This window comes from Boleophthalmus pectinirostris, unplaced genomic scaffold (assembly GCF_026225935.1).
Source record: "Boleophthalmus pectinirostris isolate CB_2022bp ecotype Guang Dong unplaced genomic scaffold, ASM2622593v1 HiC_scaffold_21, whole genome shotgun sequence".
Lineage (NCBI taxonomy): Eukaryota > Metazoa > Chordata > Actinopteri > Gobiiformes > Gobiidae > Boleophthalmus > Boleophthalmus pectinirostris.
In genome coordinates, this window is record NW_026571175.1 from 5892308 (window position 1) to 5906481 (window position 14174).

General features: G+C 41.5%; 1 protein-coding gene across 1 annotated transcript in view; it reads right to left on the reverse strand.

Annotated features, from left to right (window-relative positions):
* LOC110162170 (chloride channel protein 1-like) overlaps window positions 1–14174 on the reverse strand; it is a 72608-nt gene that overhangs the window by 44688 nt on the left and 13746 nt on the right. Inside the window, exons 8-12 of the mRNA XM_055157598.1 lie at window positions 14047–14125; window positions 13855–13980; window positions 13355–13439; window positions 12930–13031; window positions 9955–10039 (exon numbers count right to left, since the gene is read on the reverse strand). Of these exons, the coding sequence (XP_055013573.1) occupies window positions 9955–10039; window positions 12930–13031; window positions 13355–13439; window positions 13855–13980; window positions 14047–14125 (477 nt within the window). The remainder of the gene's footprint in view (window positions 1–9954; window positions 10040–12929; window positions 13032–13354; window positions 13440–13854; window positions 13981–14046; window positions 14126–14174) is intronic.

The window sequence follows — 14174 nt, forward strand, 5'->3', positions numbered from 1 at the left end:
AAAGATGCAGAGCTCTGTTTTAGCGATTGGGGAATGACTAATTTAATGTGTAATTACAAAACACACAGATATTCGGCACAATCTTCAGCACTAAGTTTAGGGACATCATGAAAAAGTATGGGAATGAACAGAAGAACACTATGATGTAAAGAAGAAAACAAAAAAGTACACATTTGAACTGATGTTATAGCGGCATATTTTTTATTGAGGCAAATCTCTTTTAAAAATAAGAACAAATGTACTGTATGTCTCTGTTCTCTCTTTCAAAAAGTACACTCTCTTTTGTGCCATGTACCTGTAATTGAGAAAGAGGCAGCTTGTTCACAAAAGTTCCAGCGCGGTTATTAGGTCTGTAGTACTTTTACAGTGAATGAAAAACACTTGAGAGAGGAAGAGAGGAGACAGAAGCCCAGAACAGAGCACAGGGAGCGAAGGGTGAGAGGAGCGAGAAATGAGAGAAGAAAGGACTGAGAGGAACGAGGAATGAGAGAAGAAAGGACTGAGAGGACTGAGGGATGAGAGGAGGAAGGGTTGAGAAGAACAAGGAATGAGAGAAGAAAAGACTGAGAGGACTGAGGGATGAGAGGAGGAAGGGCTGAGAGGAACAAGGAATGAGAGAAGAAAAGACTGAGAGGACTGAGGGATGAGAGGAGGAAGGGCTGAGAGGAACAAGGAATGAGAGAAAAAAGGACTCAGAGGAACGAGGAATGAGAAGAAAGCACTGAGAGGAGTGAGGGATGAGAGAAGAAAGGACTGAGAGGAGCAAGGGATGAGAGGAGGGAGGGCTAAGAGGAGGGAGGATGAGAGGAAGGAGGCTGAGAGGAGCAAGGGATGAGAGGAGAGAGGGGTGAGAGGAGCAAGGGATGAGAGATGGAAGGGCTGAGAGGAGAGAAGGATGAGAGGAGAAAGGGCTGAGAGTAGCGAGGGATGAGAAGAGAAAGGCTGAGAGGAGCAAGGAATGAGACATGGAAGGGCTGAGAGGAGCGAGGGATGAGAGGAGGAAAGACTGAGAGGAGCGAAGGATGAGAGGAGGAAAGGCTGAGAGGAAAGAAAGGAAGGAAGGCTAAGAGGAAGAAGATATGAGAGGAGGGAGGAGAGAGGAGGAATAAGAGGAGGGAGGGATGAGAGTATAGATGGTTGAGAGGAGGGAAGATGAGAGGAGCATGCGATGAGAAGAGAAAGGGCTGAGAGGAGTGAAGGATTAGAGGAGGAAGGGCTGAGAGGAGAGACGGATGAGAGGAGAGAGGGATGAGAGGAGGGAGGGCTGAGAGGAGCAAGGGATGAGACATGGAAGGGCTGAGAGGAAAGAAAGGAAGGAAGGCTAAGAGCAAGGAGATAGGAGAGGAGGGAGGAGAGAGGAGGAATAAGAGGAGGGAGGGATGAGAGTATAGGGGGTTGAGAGGAGGGAAGATGAGAGGAAGGAGGGCTGAGAAGAGCGATGGCTCAGAGGGGCGAAGGGTGAGGAGCAGGAGATGAGAGGAGCAAGGGATGAGAGGAGGAAGGGCTAAGAGGAGCGAAAGATGAGAGGAGGCTGAGAGGAACAAAGGATGGAAGGCTAAGAGGAAAGGGGAGAGGAGGAATAAGCGGAGGGAGGTTTGAGTGTATAGGGGGCAGAGAGGAGGGCGGGATGAGAGAAGGGAGGGCTGGGAGGAAGGAGGGCTGAGAGGAGGGAAGATGAAAGGAAGGAGGCCTGAGAAGAGCGATGGCCCACAGGAGCGAGGGGTGAGAGGAGCAGGGGACGAGAGGAGGAAGGGTTGAGAGGAGAGAGGGATGAGAGAAGGAAGGGCTGAAAACATGGAGAGCTGACTGGAGCGAGGGATGAAATGAGGGAGGGCTGACTGGAGAGCAGACTGCAGCGAGTGGGCGAGTGAGAAGACTCTGAGCCCAAATGGAGAGACGTGATACACAAGTGAAGGAACAGAGTGAAATAAACAGATCAGACCTGGAGCAGACACAGAACATATTTAGGTGATTCAGAGAAGACCAATACACTTGATTCAATTCCAAATATGCAGAATAAAATTACACTTATCAAATAATACTGACCTTTTGAAGTTTTTGATTGTTTCTGTTTCTAGTCCCTAAGGCTTTAGTTGGTTGATCAACTAATCCCTTCATGATAGACCCTTCAGATTTTTTTTGGGTTGCCTGATATACATGCATGCACATTTACATGCATGTTGCTCTCTCCTCCTGCACCCTGGACTGGAACGTGCTACAAAAACACAGACAGGCCCAACTATCTCACTAATAATGTTGACATGTTTTGTATAATTTCTAATCTCTTTGTAATGATTTATTGACTGTTTTGTTCCAATATTGCTAGTTCAATTGAACGTTGAAAAGAAAAAGAAATGGACTACATTTAATGTCCAAATAGGCGACTTATGGATCCTTTTATTGCTGCTTCAATGTTTTTCATTGTTTAAAACTGGAGTAATACTAATTGTTCAGAGACACGATCACTGAGTCAACAATAAAATATCCTCATTAATATTCTATAATGCTCAAATCCACCTTTATTTTGGAATTTACAAATAATGTCTATTGACTTGGGTTGCGAGTCTCCAGAAAAAAAAGTTTGGGAAACACTGAAATAGATAATACAATACAAAACATCAATTTATCAAATTATAGAGAAGCATTGAATAACTGTATGGTGTGTGGTACAAACAACTTCCAGAGTCCCTGTACTCAAAGGTGCTTTCCTGTGCGTTGTTGGTGCTGTGCAGGGGGTGTTGGGGGTTATCCAGGATGGACAGGAGCTTGTGTAGGGCCCTCTTCTCAGCACAGATGTGAGTGAGTCAAGCTCTGCACCAACTACAGATCCTGCCTTCCTCACCAGCTTATCCAACTACACAGCGTCCTTCTTCTTGAGGCTTCCTCCCCAGCAAACCACAGCGTTGAAGAGAACATTGGAGATAACTGTGTTGGAGAATATCAGCAGGAGCTTCTGGAAGCTGTCAAAGGACTTCAATCCTGAGAAAGTACAGCCTGCTTTGTCCCTTTCTGTAGAGCAGGTCTGTATTCTCCGACCAGTCCAGTCTGTGGTCGAGATGTAAGCCCAAATACTTAACTCTTTGGAAACTCCATTAGTTTGTTTTCCTCCTCAGTGATCACAGGCTACAGCTGTGGCCTGCTCCTCCTAAAGTCCACCATCATCTCTTTGGTCTTTTGTTCAGTTGAAGGTGGTTAGCCCTGGACCACACCACAAAGTCCTCAATGAGCTGCCTGTGCTCCCCTTCATCACCGTTCTTGATACACCCCACAAGATGTGTCATCAGAATACTTCTGCATGTGACACTGTCTGAGTTGTATCTAAAGTCCGACGTGTACAGTATAAGCAGAAGTGGTGACAGAACCATCCCCTGTGGAGTTCCGGTGTTGCAGACAACAGTGTCAGAGAGATGCTATCCCCAGTTGGACCTACTGAGGTCTTCCCGGGAGGTAGTCTGTAATAGAGCCCGACCGATATGGATTTTGCTGTGGCCGATATGAAACTGATATAATGGGAGTTGGAGCTGCCGATATAATCGCCGATATATTTAGTGATGTAAAAATTCACTGTAAATGTTGAATTGTTTAAAAAACTTAGGTTTGGCTCTGGTGGATTTTAAATTGGGTTTATTTAGGCAACATTTATTGTTATTCTGCCTCTTTACATCATATTTACAGACAGTAGGTTGGTTTAATGGCATTTTTGCATCACATTCTAGACACTCGTGATGGGTATTCCAGTTCTTTTTAGAGAACCGGCTCTTTTGGCTCGGCTCACTAAAAGCTGCTGGTTCTTTTGGCTCCCAAGCGGCTCTTCAGATTGTTTTGTTGCAAGCAGGTCTAAAGCACGTCTAAAGCAGGACTGAATCAGGACTGAACCAGGTCTAAACCAGGACTGAAAAAGGACTAAACCGGGACTTATTTATTTTATGCTAAACTACAGCCAAATATGCTCCTTTTTTTTATCCTATGTACACGCAAATTTCTCATAGTTTCGTTTTCAGCCGCTGCTGCTGTCAAACTACCACGAGTCTGCACGCGGCGTGAAGAGAAAAAAAGTGAGAGAAACAGAAAACACGACTCCCAGTAAGGATCAGGCCCCCGTCGTTCGCTTAAAAGAGTCGGCTCTAAGAGTCATTTCGTTCGCGACCGACCCATAACTATAACTATAACTAATACGTGCGCGCCGTGGTAATTAATTATATGCGCAAATGTCATAATTCACACGTCTATTCACAGCTCATTTACATATCAATGCAGGTCCAGTAACAAATATACGGCCAATATAGTCACTTTACCATATGCCAATAGAAAACAGCCTGTTTATGTGCGAGAGCTACAGCAGCTAACCCATACAAATGACCAAAACTAGCTTCAGAGTCGACATATTTCCAACACTCACCGCTCACACAGGCTCCTCCTCACATCACAAGTCTGCACTAATAAATGTCCTTTTAATCCAGACTCAAACCGATTGTCTGTAAAAAGAATATAATCTCAGTGTTGCGTACCGCTGCGGGTGTAAACAAACGCACGTGAATGATGCGACTCTGTGGTGTGTTCAGGGACAGTACGGACACACACAAATGACTCCGTAGATAAATACTGATGCGGAGCCACATATTAGGACATTTATCTGTCTGTAAATTGGATTAAATGAACAGAATGTAGAGAGTCTAAGATTTTTTACAATGTAGCACATGCCCACGTGAAATATCGGCCCCTATCAGCAAGCATATCGGCCGATAGCCGATATGCCTCCAGGTGCCCATAATATCGGCCAACCGATATATCGGTCGGGCTCTAGTCTGTAATCTAGCTAATCAAAGAAGACTCCACTACCATTAGTTTGTTTTTGAGCAGCAGAGGTTGGATGGTGTTAAATGCACTGGAGAAGTCAAAAAAGGTTATCCTCACAGCACAACTGCCTTTGTCAAGATGAGAAAGACACTTATCGAGCAGGTAGAGCACAGTGTCTGGTGTCTTTTTTTATAGGATTATAAGACGTTATCGATGACAGCAGAAAAGAGAAGGTATGAAGTGAGTTACCAAGAGATTTGATTGAAATGTCACTTTATTCTGCCTTTTTTTTTTTTTTTTTTTACAAAAAAATATACTGTTTGGATCTTTCCATCATTTCAGAGATCAATTTTTCATCACACAGGACTGCTCTGAGGTGTTTCTAATTACAAACACCAGACTACAGGGGTGGAGTTTGAAGTGTGGATACCTGTTAGACCAATCACACTGTTCCTCATATGTCCAGACCCTGCCCCTCTTTCCCCCTCACTGCCCAGTTTAGCAGCTCTATTTGAAACGTGTTTAGCCTCAAACCAACAATACAAAAGACGGAAATTTAGGTTGTTTTCACACTGCTACTAGTCAGTTTGAGGTAAAAGAGCATTCACTCAGAGAGAGGTGCACTTGGGCACATTCAGTCACATTCTGATTCACATTAAAAGCTCTGAGAGCGCTTCAAACATGAGGTCTCAGAGCAGCTCCTCTCCCACTCTGGAGCGGGGTGAGTGTGGTGTGAATGCAGCCGACCTTGAGCCGACCTGCACAGTCTGGGATGACAGTACTAGAGCTGAAAACCAGATCTGTAGATTCGTCTGGCAGTTTGGATCATTTTCAGTGAGACACATGTCCTCCTGGGTCTGTCTGCACAGGTCAGCCTGGGTCTGTCTGCACAAGGTGAGTATGGGTCTGTCTGCACAAGGTGAGTATGGGTCTGTCTGTGCAGGTGAGCCTGGGTTTGTCTGTGTGTCACTCAAAAAGCTTTTTCTGCCTTCAACAGCTCGTTCAACCTTAATATTATTTCGCCTCAGGTCACCACGTGCAGCACCAGTGAGCATGTGCGTATTCATGGGGCTCTGTCCGCTTGAAGTCTGTTGTTGTATCCAAAAGTAAACAGAACAAAATCTAGTGCCACTGGGGTCAGTCCAGGGAGAGTAATAACATGTGTGAATATGACCTTGAAGTAAAGAAATAGAGCTGTGCAATTAGTTTAGACAAAAAAAGAGATTGTATCTATTCAAAGAGGTTAAAAAGTTCATATGACCTCTCTCATTTCTCAGTGCATTCCTTCTGTTAGCAGAGGGTGTTCTCATAAACAGTGTGCATATGTATTTGGCACATGTCCAGTGCAGTAGATTGAAGGCCGTGTTGGTGTGCATGTCACATACTGGTATCAGTGTTGGAGACCGGGTCGGCTCTGAGTGGAGTGGTATCAGTAGCAGAGAGGCCTCAGAGGAGATGGGCTGAGTAATAGGCTTTCCTGTTCCTTTTTGAAGTAGTGGGTTCATGTCTGGTTCAGAGCCCGCACAGCATTAAATCCCCTCTCCGCCTCTGTCAGCGCTCAGAGCCGCAGGACACCAGGAGAGCTGTTCCTCAAAAGCCCACAGACCCTTTCACTGTAAACAATGTGCTTCTGTTTCAAAAGATATTTGGATAAATATATTATTCATAATATAATCTAGAGTTCTAAAATATTTTATATCTATTTAGGCAAGTAGTTTATGTCTATACAATATAGGCTATAAAGCACTGGAAGTGTTTAATAAGTTTCAATCTTGGATAGAATTATATAGTATATTGCATCGTGTCCAGGAGAGATCACTAGACATGCATGGATGACATACAGTATTACACCACTTCAGGCATGTTTATGATGAGGGACCAACATTATAACATGATAGAAAGCTCCAAAAAGTTGATGTTGCATAATATTCTCTCTTTAAATTCAACAGCAAATACAGGGTTATTTAGCAATAGCTCAAAATTCACCTATCGACCCAACGTGTAGTTATTTGAGCAAGGACACAACTTTGCCTAAATGTAGATGTGATGTGTTAATGATTTGTGGTGGTGATTTGAAGACGACCTGTCCATGTGGATTGGCAGCCACACCATTGTCATAAGAAAAGTATTACCACTGTTCAGTATGGTGAGTGAATGATGACATTTTAGAATTATTACCAATTGTCTTGCAAAATGATTAGGAAAAAAACTTCTTTTGTCACCAAAATTAAGTGTCAAAACATCTTTGAAACTGGCACGTAATAGTCAGAACTAGTCTGAATAGATTATAATTATATACTAGCTCAAATCATGCTTGTTAAATTGGCTGCTTTGTTTGAAATGTGAACAGAAGCACTGAGGGCACAGACAGTGTGAGGTGTTACAGTCTCATTATGCTAAATGTGATGAATCCCTGAGTTCACAGGAGCTATTTTAGATAAAACACGTCATGTTTACAGCTCTGATCAGTGACCTGGGAGAGTTTAAAGGGTAAAACATGCAAAAGTCTATAATGATACTTTTCAATGACTTCATGCGGTATTATATTATCCTATACAGTATATGTCTATAGAGGAACATTCAACAGTTACTGTAGTGACCATGGTTCTATTAAAATAACTGGATGAGGTATTGCTATCTTAAAGCTGTCTCAAGTTGGATTCATGGCCACTCATTGGTACTACAGCGACAAAATCGCTCTTGCCCAGAAAGAATTTTTCCAATAGAGTGCAGTGTAATCACAAACTGCTTGTGTTCGGCTGACCGGGCACCTACAGCTGTCAAGGTTGGATTTTGTGGAGATTGAGCCACATTGAGCTCAGGATATTGACTTGAATGGGCGGCCATGTTTAGGCCCCGGGGCTTGGTGGTGACACAATGCACACATTAGCAAATACGACTCAGATTTAAACAACACATTTTCAGTGGCCTGTGATCAATATGCACATCCATGCTTTTGTTTATGTGTTTGATTTTCAGCAAAAATGGTGAGAGTAACTGAAGCACAGTTGGCTAATTCTAGCTAGGTTGTGACTTTTATGTTATTTGAGATGGATGTGTTAAGAGCACAAATCGTCTCACCTGTTGTAGTTCACACAAAGTCAGTTAAAACAAAGCCCAGATTAAAGTCTAACTTGAGTGACAGTTTCAGACAGAGCAGTGCCTCCAGTTAACCCGTCCTCCCCCATGTTACCGGTTGTACTTGTTTATGTTTTTCAGTCCTTTGTAAAGAGACCTTGACCTTGAGAGTCTAATTATTTTGTTACCAGCTGTTTTTATGAACTGCCAATTTCTAGTAATGAAATGTCAAGGAAATCACTGACTCATAACATGCTATTTGGGTTTGAGTAAAATTGTGACAACATACGAGAGGAAAAACTAGAAATATGTGCACCTAGAATGCAATACATTATAAAAAAAGGGTCTTACATATGTCTAATGCAAGTTTTAGTTAAATGTTCCCAGCAGGGTACTAACGGGAGACACAGCTCCTCTGTGTGAGCCTGGGGACACACTCAAGCTCAGGGAAGAAACATCATGTAACCGACCTTCTGAAGGTTACTCAAGGCAAACATATAAGTGAGTCACATGTCCATAAGAATGTAAATGTTACAAAAGAAATTGTTCACAAAGAGTTGTATTATTCATTCACTCCTCATGCTCAAGGACACAAAAAACAACAGTCCTCAGTGGGGAATGAAGCACCAACCTTTATGTGAGCAGGCATATATTTCTACCTTGTGAACTTATTTAACTCATTTTCATAATTATATTGTTAAATTGAAGCCTTGGATTTATCCAGCACCTTTCAAGATGAACTCAAAGCACTTACATTGCATTATTCATTCACTCGTCTTCCTTGGTGTAGATAAGGCTAGGTGGGTGAAGTAACCAGTGAATCACTGCCTCTGCCACCACATAGTCTCACTTCTATTTCTGAATCATAATGGTATTGTCTTGTTCAGTGAATTATATCAGAGTTGAAAAAAGGATAAGCTCAATATACTTCCTTTCAAATATTATTATTTTTTTTTTAAGAAAGGCACTGTGCCTGATTTTTACTGTCTTAAAAATGTGAAAAAGCACTTGTGCATTTCAAAGGTTTGCAACGCTCCAAACTAATTCTTCACTTCCCTTATGCATTCAGAGCATTCTAATTATCCACTGCAGTGAGTTTATGAGAGCTTTTCACAACTTTCAGATATCAGCGTGGAATTTTGCCATCACAGTAAAGCTAACAACAACTAGCATGCTAACAAGCTCATTCTGAGTATCAGGCAATAGAATGCTTTCAAGACAGCACGCAGTGCACTTATTTTGACATCAAGACCTGCTTATTTCCATACTTACACAATAAAAGTATGGAAGCATGGAATTAGAAAAGGATGGAATTTTTCAATCTCCATAGAAATAAGCAAGAGATGCAACCAGGCCAATTTACAGGGGACCTCACTCACAGTAAGAACGCATGTTTTAAAAGTATTTTTGAGAAACATCAATAACTAAATATATGCACCTTGTATAACTTTAATACCATATTGTGGAACATTACAGGCAAAGCAATAGCATCTCCATGGAAGTGGACTCCCAACCTGAAAAGTTATGTTGTGCAACTGTGCTGTGCTTTTTATTTGATACATAGAAAAAAATAAAATAAAATAAAGACTTCAATCAAACCCCTTAGTCTTACTTCTTCCATGTGTTGGGTTCTTTTCTTTTTTTAATTTTTTAACAGTCAGAAAATAGTACTGTAATTCCCAGTAACAGTCAGCGATCACTATTGGCCCTGATTTTGCTGATTTTAATTATACATTCTCAACTACAACAGCATAACAAGAGCAGCTGACACTAGATGCTTTTGCAGAGTCCAGCTATGGCTCTGGCTCTGTGTCCTCCGATAACACTCTATGATATGCTGATTCGCTGGCCCAGAGGAGAGATAAGGACACCCTGCCTTTGTTCCTGTTTCCAGTCAGGTGCAGGTTTTTCAGATCCTCCATGCTGAGATTTTAAACATGTAAATTTGTGACTGCTGTTCTGATCTGCTGGAGAGCACTTTCTGCCGGCTGTTGATTATAACACGCAGAGACTGACAGACTCGCTGAGACACATTGTGTTCAGGGGGTTTAAGATTTAAGGACGGGGGGGAGCTCTTACCTCTCCTGCCATGAACTGCCCAAAACCGGGAGGGAAAGTCAGGGAGGCGATGACCAGAGTGACCACGGCCGGGAACAGCAGACGACTGACAGAAACAAGAATACAAAAATACACTCGCTATTTGTGCTTTTGGTTATGATACAATTTCTGTATAATACTCTATGATTGGACCAAAACCACACTCGCAGAACAATAACTACACAGGTGTTCATGAAAAACAACTATTACAGTGTGTACAAGTACTGAAACTGTGTATTTATATGAAAAAATACTGATTAAAGGCACATTGTGTAATTTTTTTGGTGGAGGGTGTTGTTTTGTAACATTGTTTTTCTCCATGGAGATCTTATTGGATGGTCCCTCAAATATTTTTCTCCACGGAGATGTATGTACAGTATGGTATTAAACCTTTCTATCTTCACAGAGACCAAACCAGACCAAGTTACAAGTCAGATCTGTGGAGAGGCAACCTCGCTCACAGTCAGAATGCCTGTTTTTCTGGGTATTTTTGAGTTATAAAACCATCTGTACTTGAATAAATGTAAGGTAGAGCTGTTTAATGTCATACTGTGGAACGTTCCAGGCAGAGCAACGACATCTCCACAGAAATAAGCAGGTGACTTAACCCCACCAAAAAGTTACATAGTGCACCTTTAAACTTACAACTTTCTACTAAAAAGCATACATTGCAGTTGTTGCCATTGCCCCATATACAGTAAATCCTTAAAATCTAAATGACTTAAGTAACGTATTTTTCGGACTATAAGTCGCACTTTTTTTCATGGTTTGGGTGTTTCCTGCAACTTATACTCCAGTGCGACTTACATATTAAAATGTTCACACTGACAGCCATGAGAGGGCGCTCTAGGCTTGTGTACCTTGTGTATCTAGGCTTGTGTTTTCTGTGTAAGTAGTGAAATATGCAGCTGAAAACAGTAATCGAGCAACAGAAAGAAAGTTTGGAGTGAGAGAGACACTTGTGAGGGACTAGTAGAAAGCGGGAATGGAGAACACAGCTTCACGGCAACCGGGCAGGTGTCCTGGAAGTCACTGGATGACAAAGCGTGGACTCCTGTGTCAACTGAAGTTGCTCGGAGTAGCTCAGTGACACCAATGATGAAGAATTCAATGGATTTAGTGATTTGGAGTGAGATCGAGAGTAGGGATGGGCATTAGATGAAATTTTCTTAATCGATCGTCGGAAGAATTAACGATCGATTATCGATTAATCATTAACGTGTTTATATTAAAATGATCATCATTATTATTGCTATCTGCACTACTAATCTGCATACATAAATTCAACTTTACGACATATAAACCGTAACGACTCTAGAGCCACATCAATCCGTTTGAGATTATAATGTGTTTAACGCAGTTTTGCGCAACTCTCACAAAAACGAAACTTAAAACCGCATCGCTAATTTGCAGAAACTAAGCGAAGATAAAACTACAGCTCTTGTGTCGCTGATGCGGTCAACTTCTGTTGGATTAAAAGACACGACTCAGTGGAATACAGGTTAGTGTGACCGTATTTGCATTTGTCAAAACCAGGACACCGTACGGGGGGAGGGAGGTGGGGACTCGTCATTGACATTGCGCGACTCTCACCTGGCAAAACTTTTTCCCACTGGACACCGAAACATATGTGCTGCTTTGTACACTGTGCACATGGACTCACACTTGTCCCGAACGCAACGGAAAGCGTGGAATTTCTTGTACAAGTCATCGTTAAATACGCATTTGCATTGCAGACTGACCGACTGTTTGTGTTTGCTCGCTCCTTCTGAGTGCAGAGAGCTACATGTACGGACCCCTGTTTGGTCACGCTACGCACAGCAACCTACATTCGGTTTGTCGATTAAAATGAACGTAATCAATGAAATTCTTAATGATCAATTATTGATTAATCGATTAATCATGCCCATCCCTAATCGAGAGTCTGGTAGAATTATGTTCTGTTGTTTATGCTCTAGTTATCTGAATAATTGTTAATATGTTACGTTAACATATTAACGCCTATTCAGCCTGTTGTTCTTTATTCCATTGTTATTACTATAACTTGCCTTTCAAGGTAAAATGTCGGTTCCTGGTCCCTGATTTTATAAAATAAATTTCCCCCAAAAAGTGCGACTTATAGTCCGGTGTGACTTATATATGTTTTATTCTTCTTCATTGCACATTTTTTGGCTGGTGCGACTTATACTCTGGAGCGACTTATAGTCCGAAAAATACGGTACTACAGTCCTACAGTAAACACAGTTACAATATGTCGTTATGTACGTCATTCAAATGCCATCATAATGTAGCGTAAGATCGGGGCAAGAGAAAAACTATTGTTAACTGACGACCGATTTTATGGTGTAGTTGGATAAATGTAATCGCCGTTTGCCAATAAAAAGGATTAGCTTCAACAATAGCGGATATTCCACTGGGGCGTTTATTATGAAAACATCATATCAGGCATAGTGGAATTAGGGAAGGGCATTATGGCAAAAAATGTCACAGTACATACTCTCATATTGATCAGTCTTGTTTTTCAATTAGATTATTCTCCAAAAATCTATCAAAAATCTCCAAAGAACAGGCTTTTACGTACGGCTTTTACAGAATGGGCTTTAGACATGTTGATTAAAAAACATCAAGCCAATAACTGCGATGTCCACATGATAAAAGCTTGATTAAAATATGATTAATTGCCCTGTCCTAAAGGGAATACAGATTACAGGAATACTGGATATTGGATACTGCCTCCATCTGAAACACGGGCATCCTCACATACTACAATCTGAATACAGACAACTGCAGTGTACCTTTTGCTTTAATATTGCAAAAAATATAAATATATATATGTGTGTCCTTTAGCCTTGTGAAATTGTAAGATTTTTGAGGGGGTCATTCAAGGTCATATCATAGAATGTTGTGGCATTAGCTGTGTTTTCATACAGTAGAGCAGGTGTATCTCAGAGACTTACTGTTTGGTCAGGAAGCGTGTCATTACATTTTGTCGTCTCATGAACAGCACAACTTGTCTGTTTAGATACACAAAGAAAGCCCCCAGGAATCCACAAAAGATCCTACATAGAAATAAAAGGTTTTAATATTTCAGAAAGGTAAGGAAAGAGTTAACTTCAAAAAGCACAAAACAGCAGAAGCAGCTGATTAATGCTTTCAGTGGGGAATGTTTTGAAATGAACCCCACGAAACCATGACTCATATTATAAATTAGCCCAGTATTAGGTCAGCTCAAGTCTCCCTCAGGGTGCACTCTCAAGTAACAAATTGGATTTTCCAGATTTGAAATGCTACATTTGCATAAAACCAGGCTTTTTAAAGAAGACCAAGTCATTATTTTAAAATGTCTGAATGTAGATGTGAAAGGAGAGATTGAACTTTTTACCCAATTATGGCAAACGCAGGCAGCTCCTGGAGGTCGAAAGGGAAATCCATCCGAAACTTTGTCCTGAACAGAGCAGTAATGGTCACTGTAAGAAAACGATAGATTATAAATAACTTAAAATAAAAGAAATACTTTCAAGAGCAGGTAAAAAGGCAGGCATGTTTGTTGTGGTAAGGGCACCATCTAGTGAAGAGCCTCTGTAAATGCATTAAATACCTTTCAAATCAGGGCTGTAAACATGGTTGTGTTTAAGGTTCACTATGCAACTTTTCTGGAAGGGGATCCACAACCTGCTTGGCTCCATGGAGATTATGGCTTTGTCTCAGTCTTAACTTATATACCTTGCACTTATTCAGTTATAACTGTTTATATTGCTACAAACTTATCTGTGAAACATGTCATCTATGAATGCCTCTCCACAGATCTGACCTATAACCTCTAACCTGGTGGTGTCACTTGATTGTCTTCATAGAGACAGATCAGTTTAATGCCATATTTACCTGCATCCTTATTGAAGACTGATAAGACTCTAAAGATGAATGCACTGAAAGTAGCAGCGAAGTATCCTCTCCAGTAGTTTCTGACAGCAAAGTACGTGGATGTCACCTCAATACTGAAAAGCACCCCTGGAGAAGATAAACAACTTTTACATTTACATTCCATCCAGACCACTCAATCAAGAGTGTTTATACCTCCGAGGGGCGTCCCAAAGCAGCAGCCCACTCCCACAGCACAGCCCACAGTCAGGATGTCTGTGTAACAGTACGGGTTCTACTGACCCACAGAAGAGAAGGATGCTAGTGTTTGGACATTATGCATC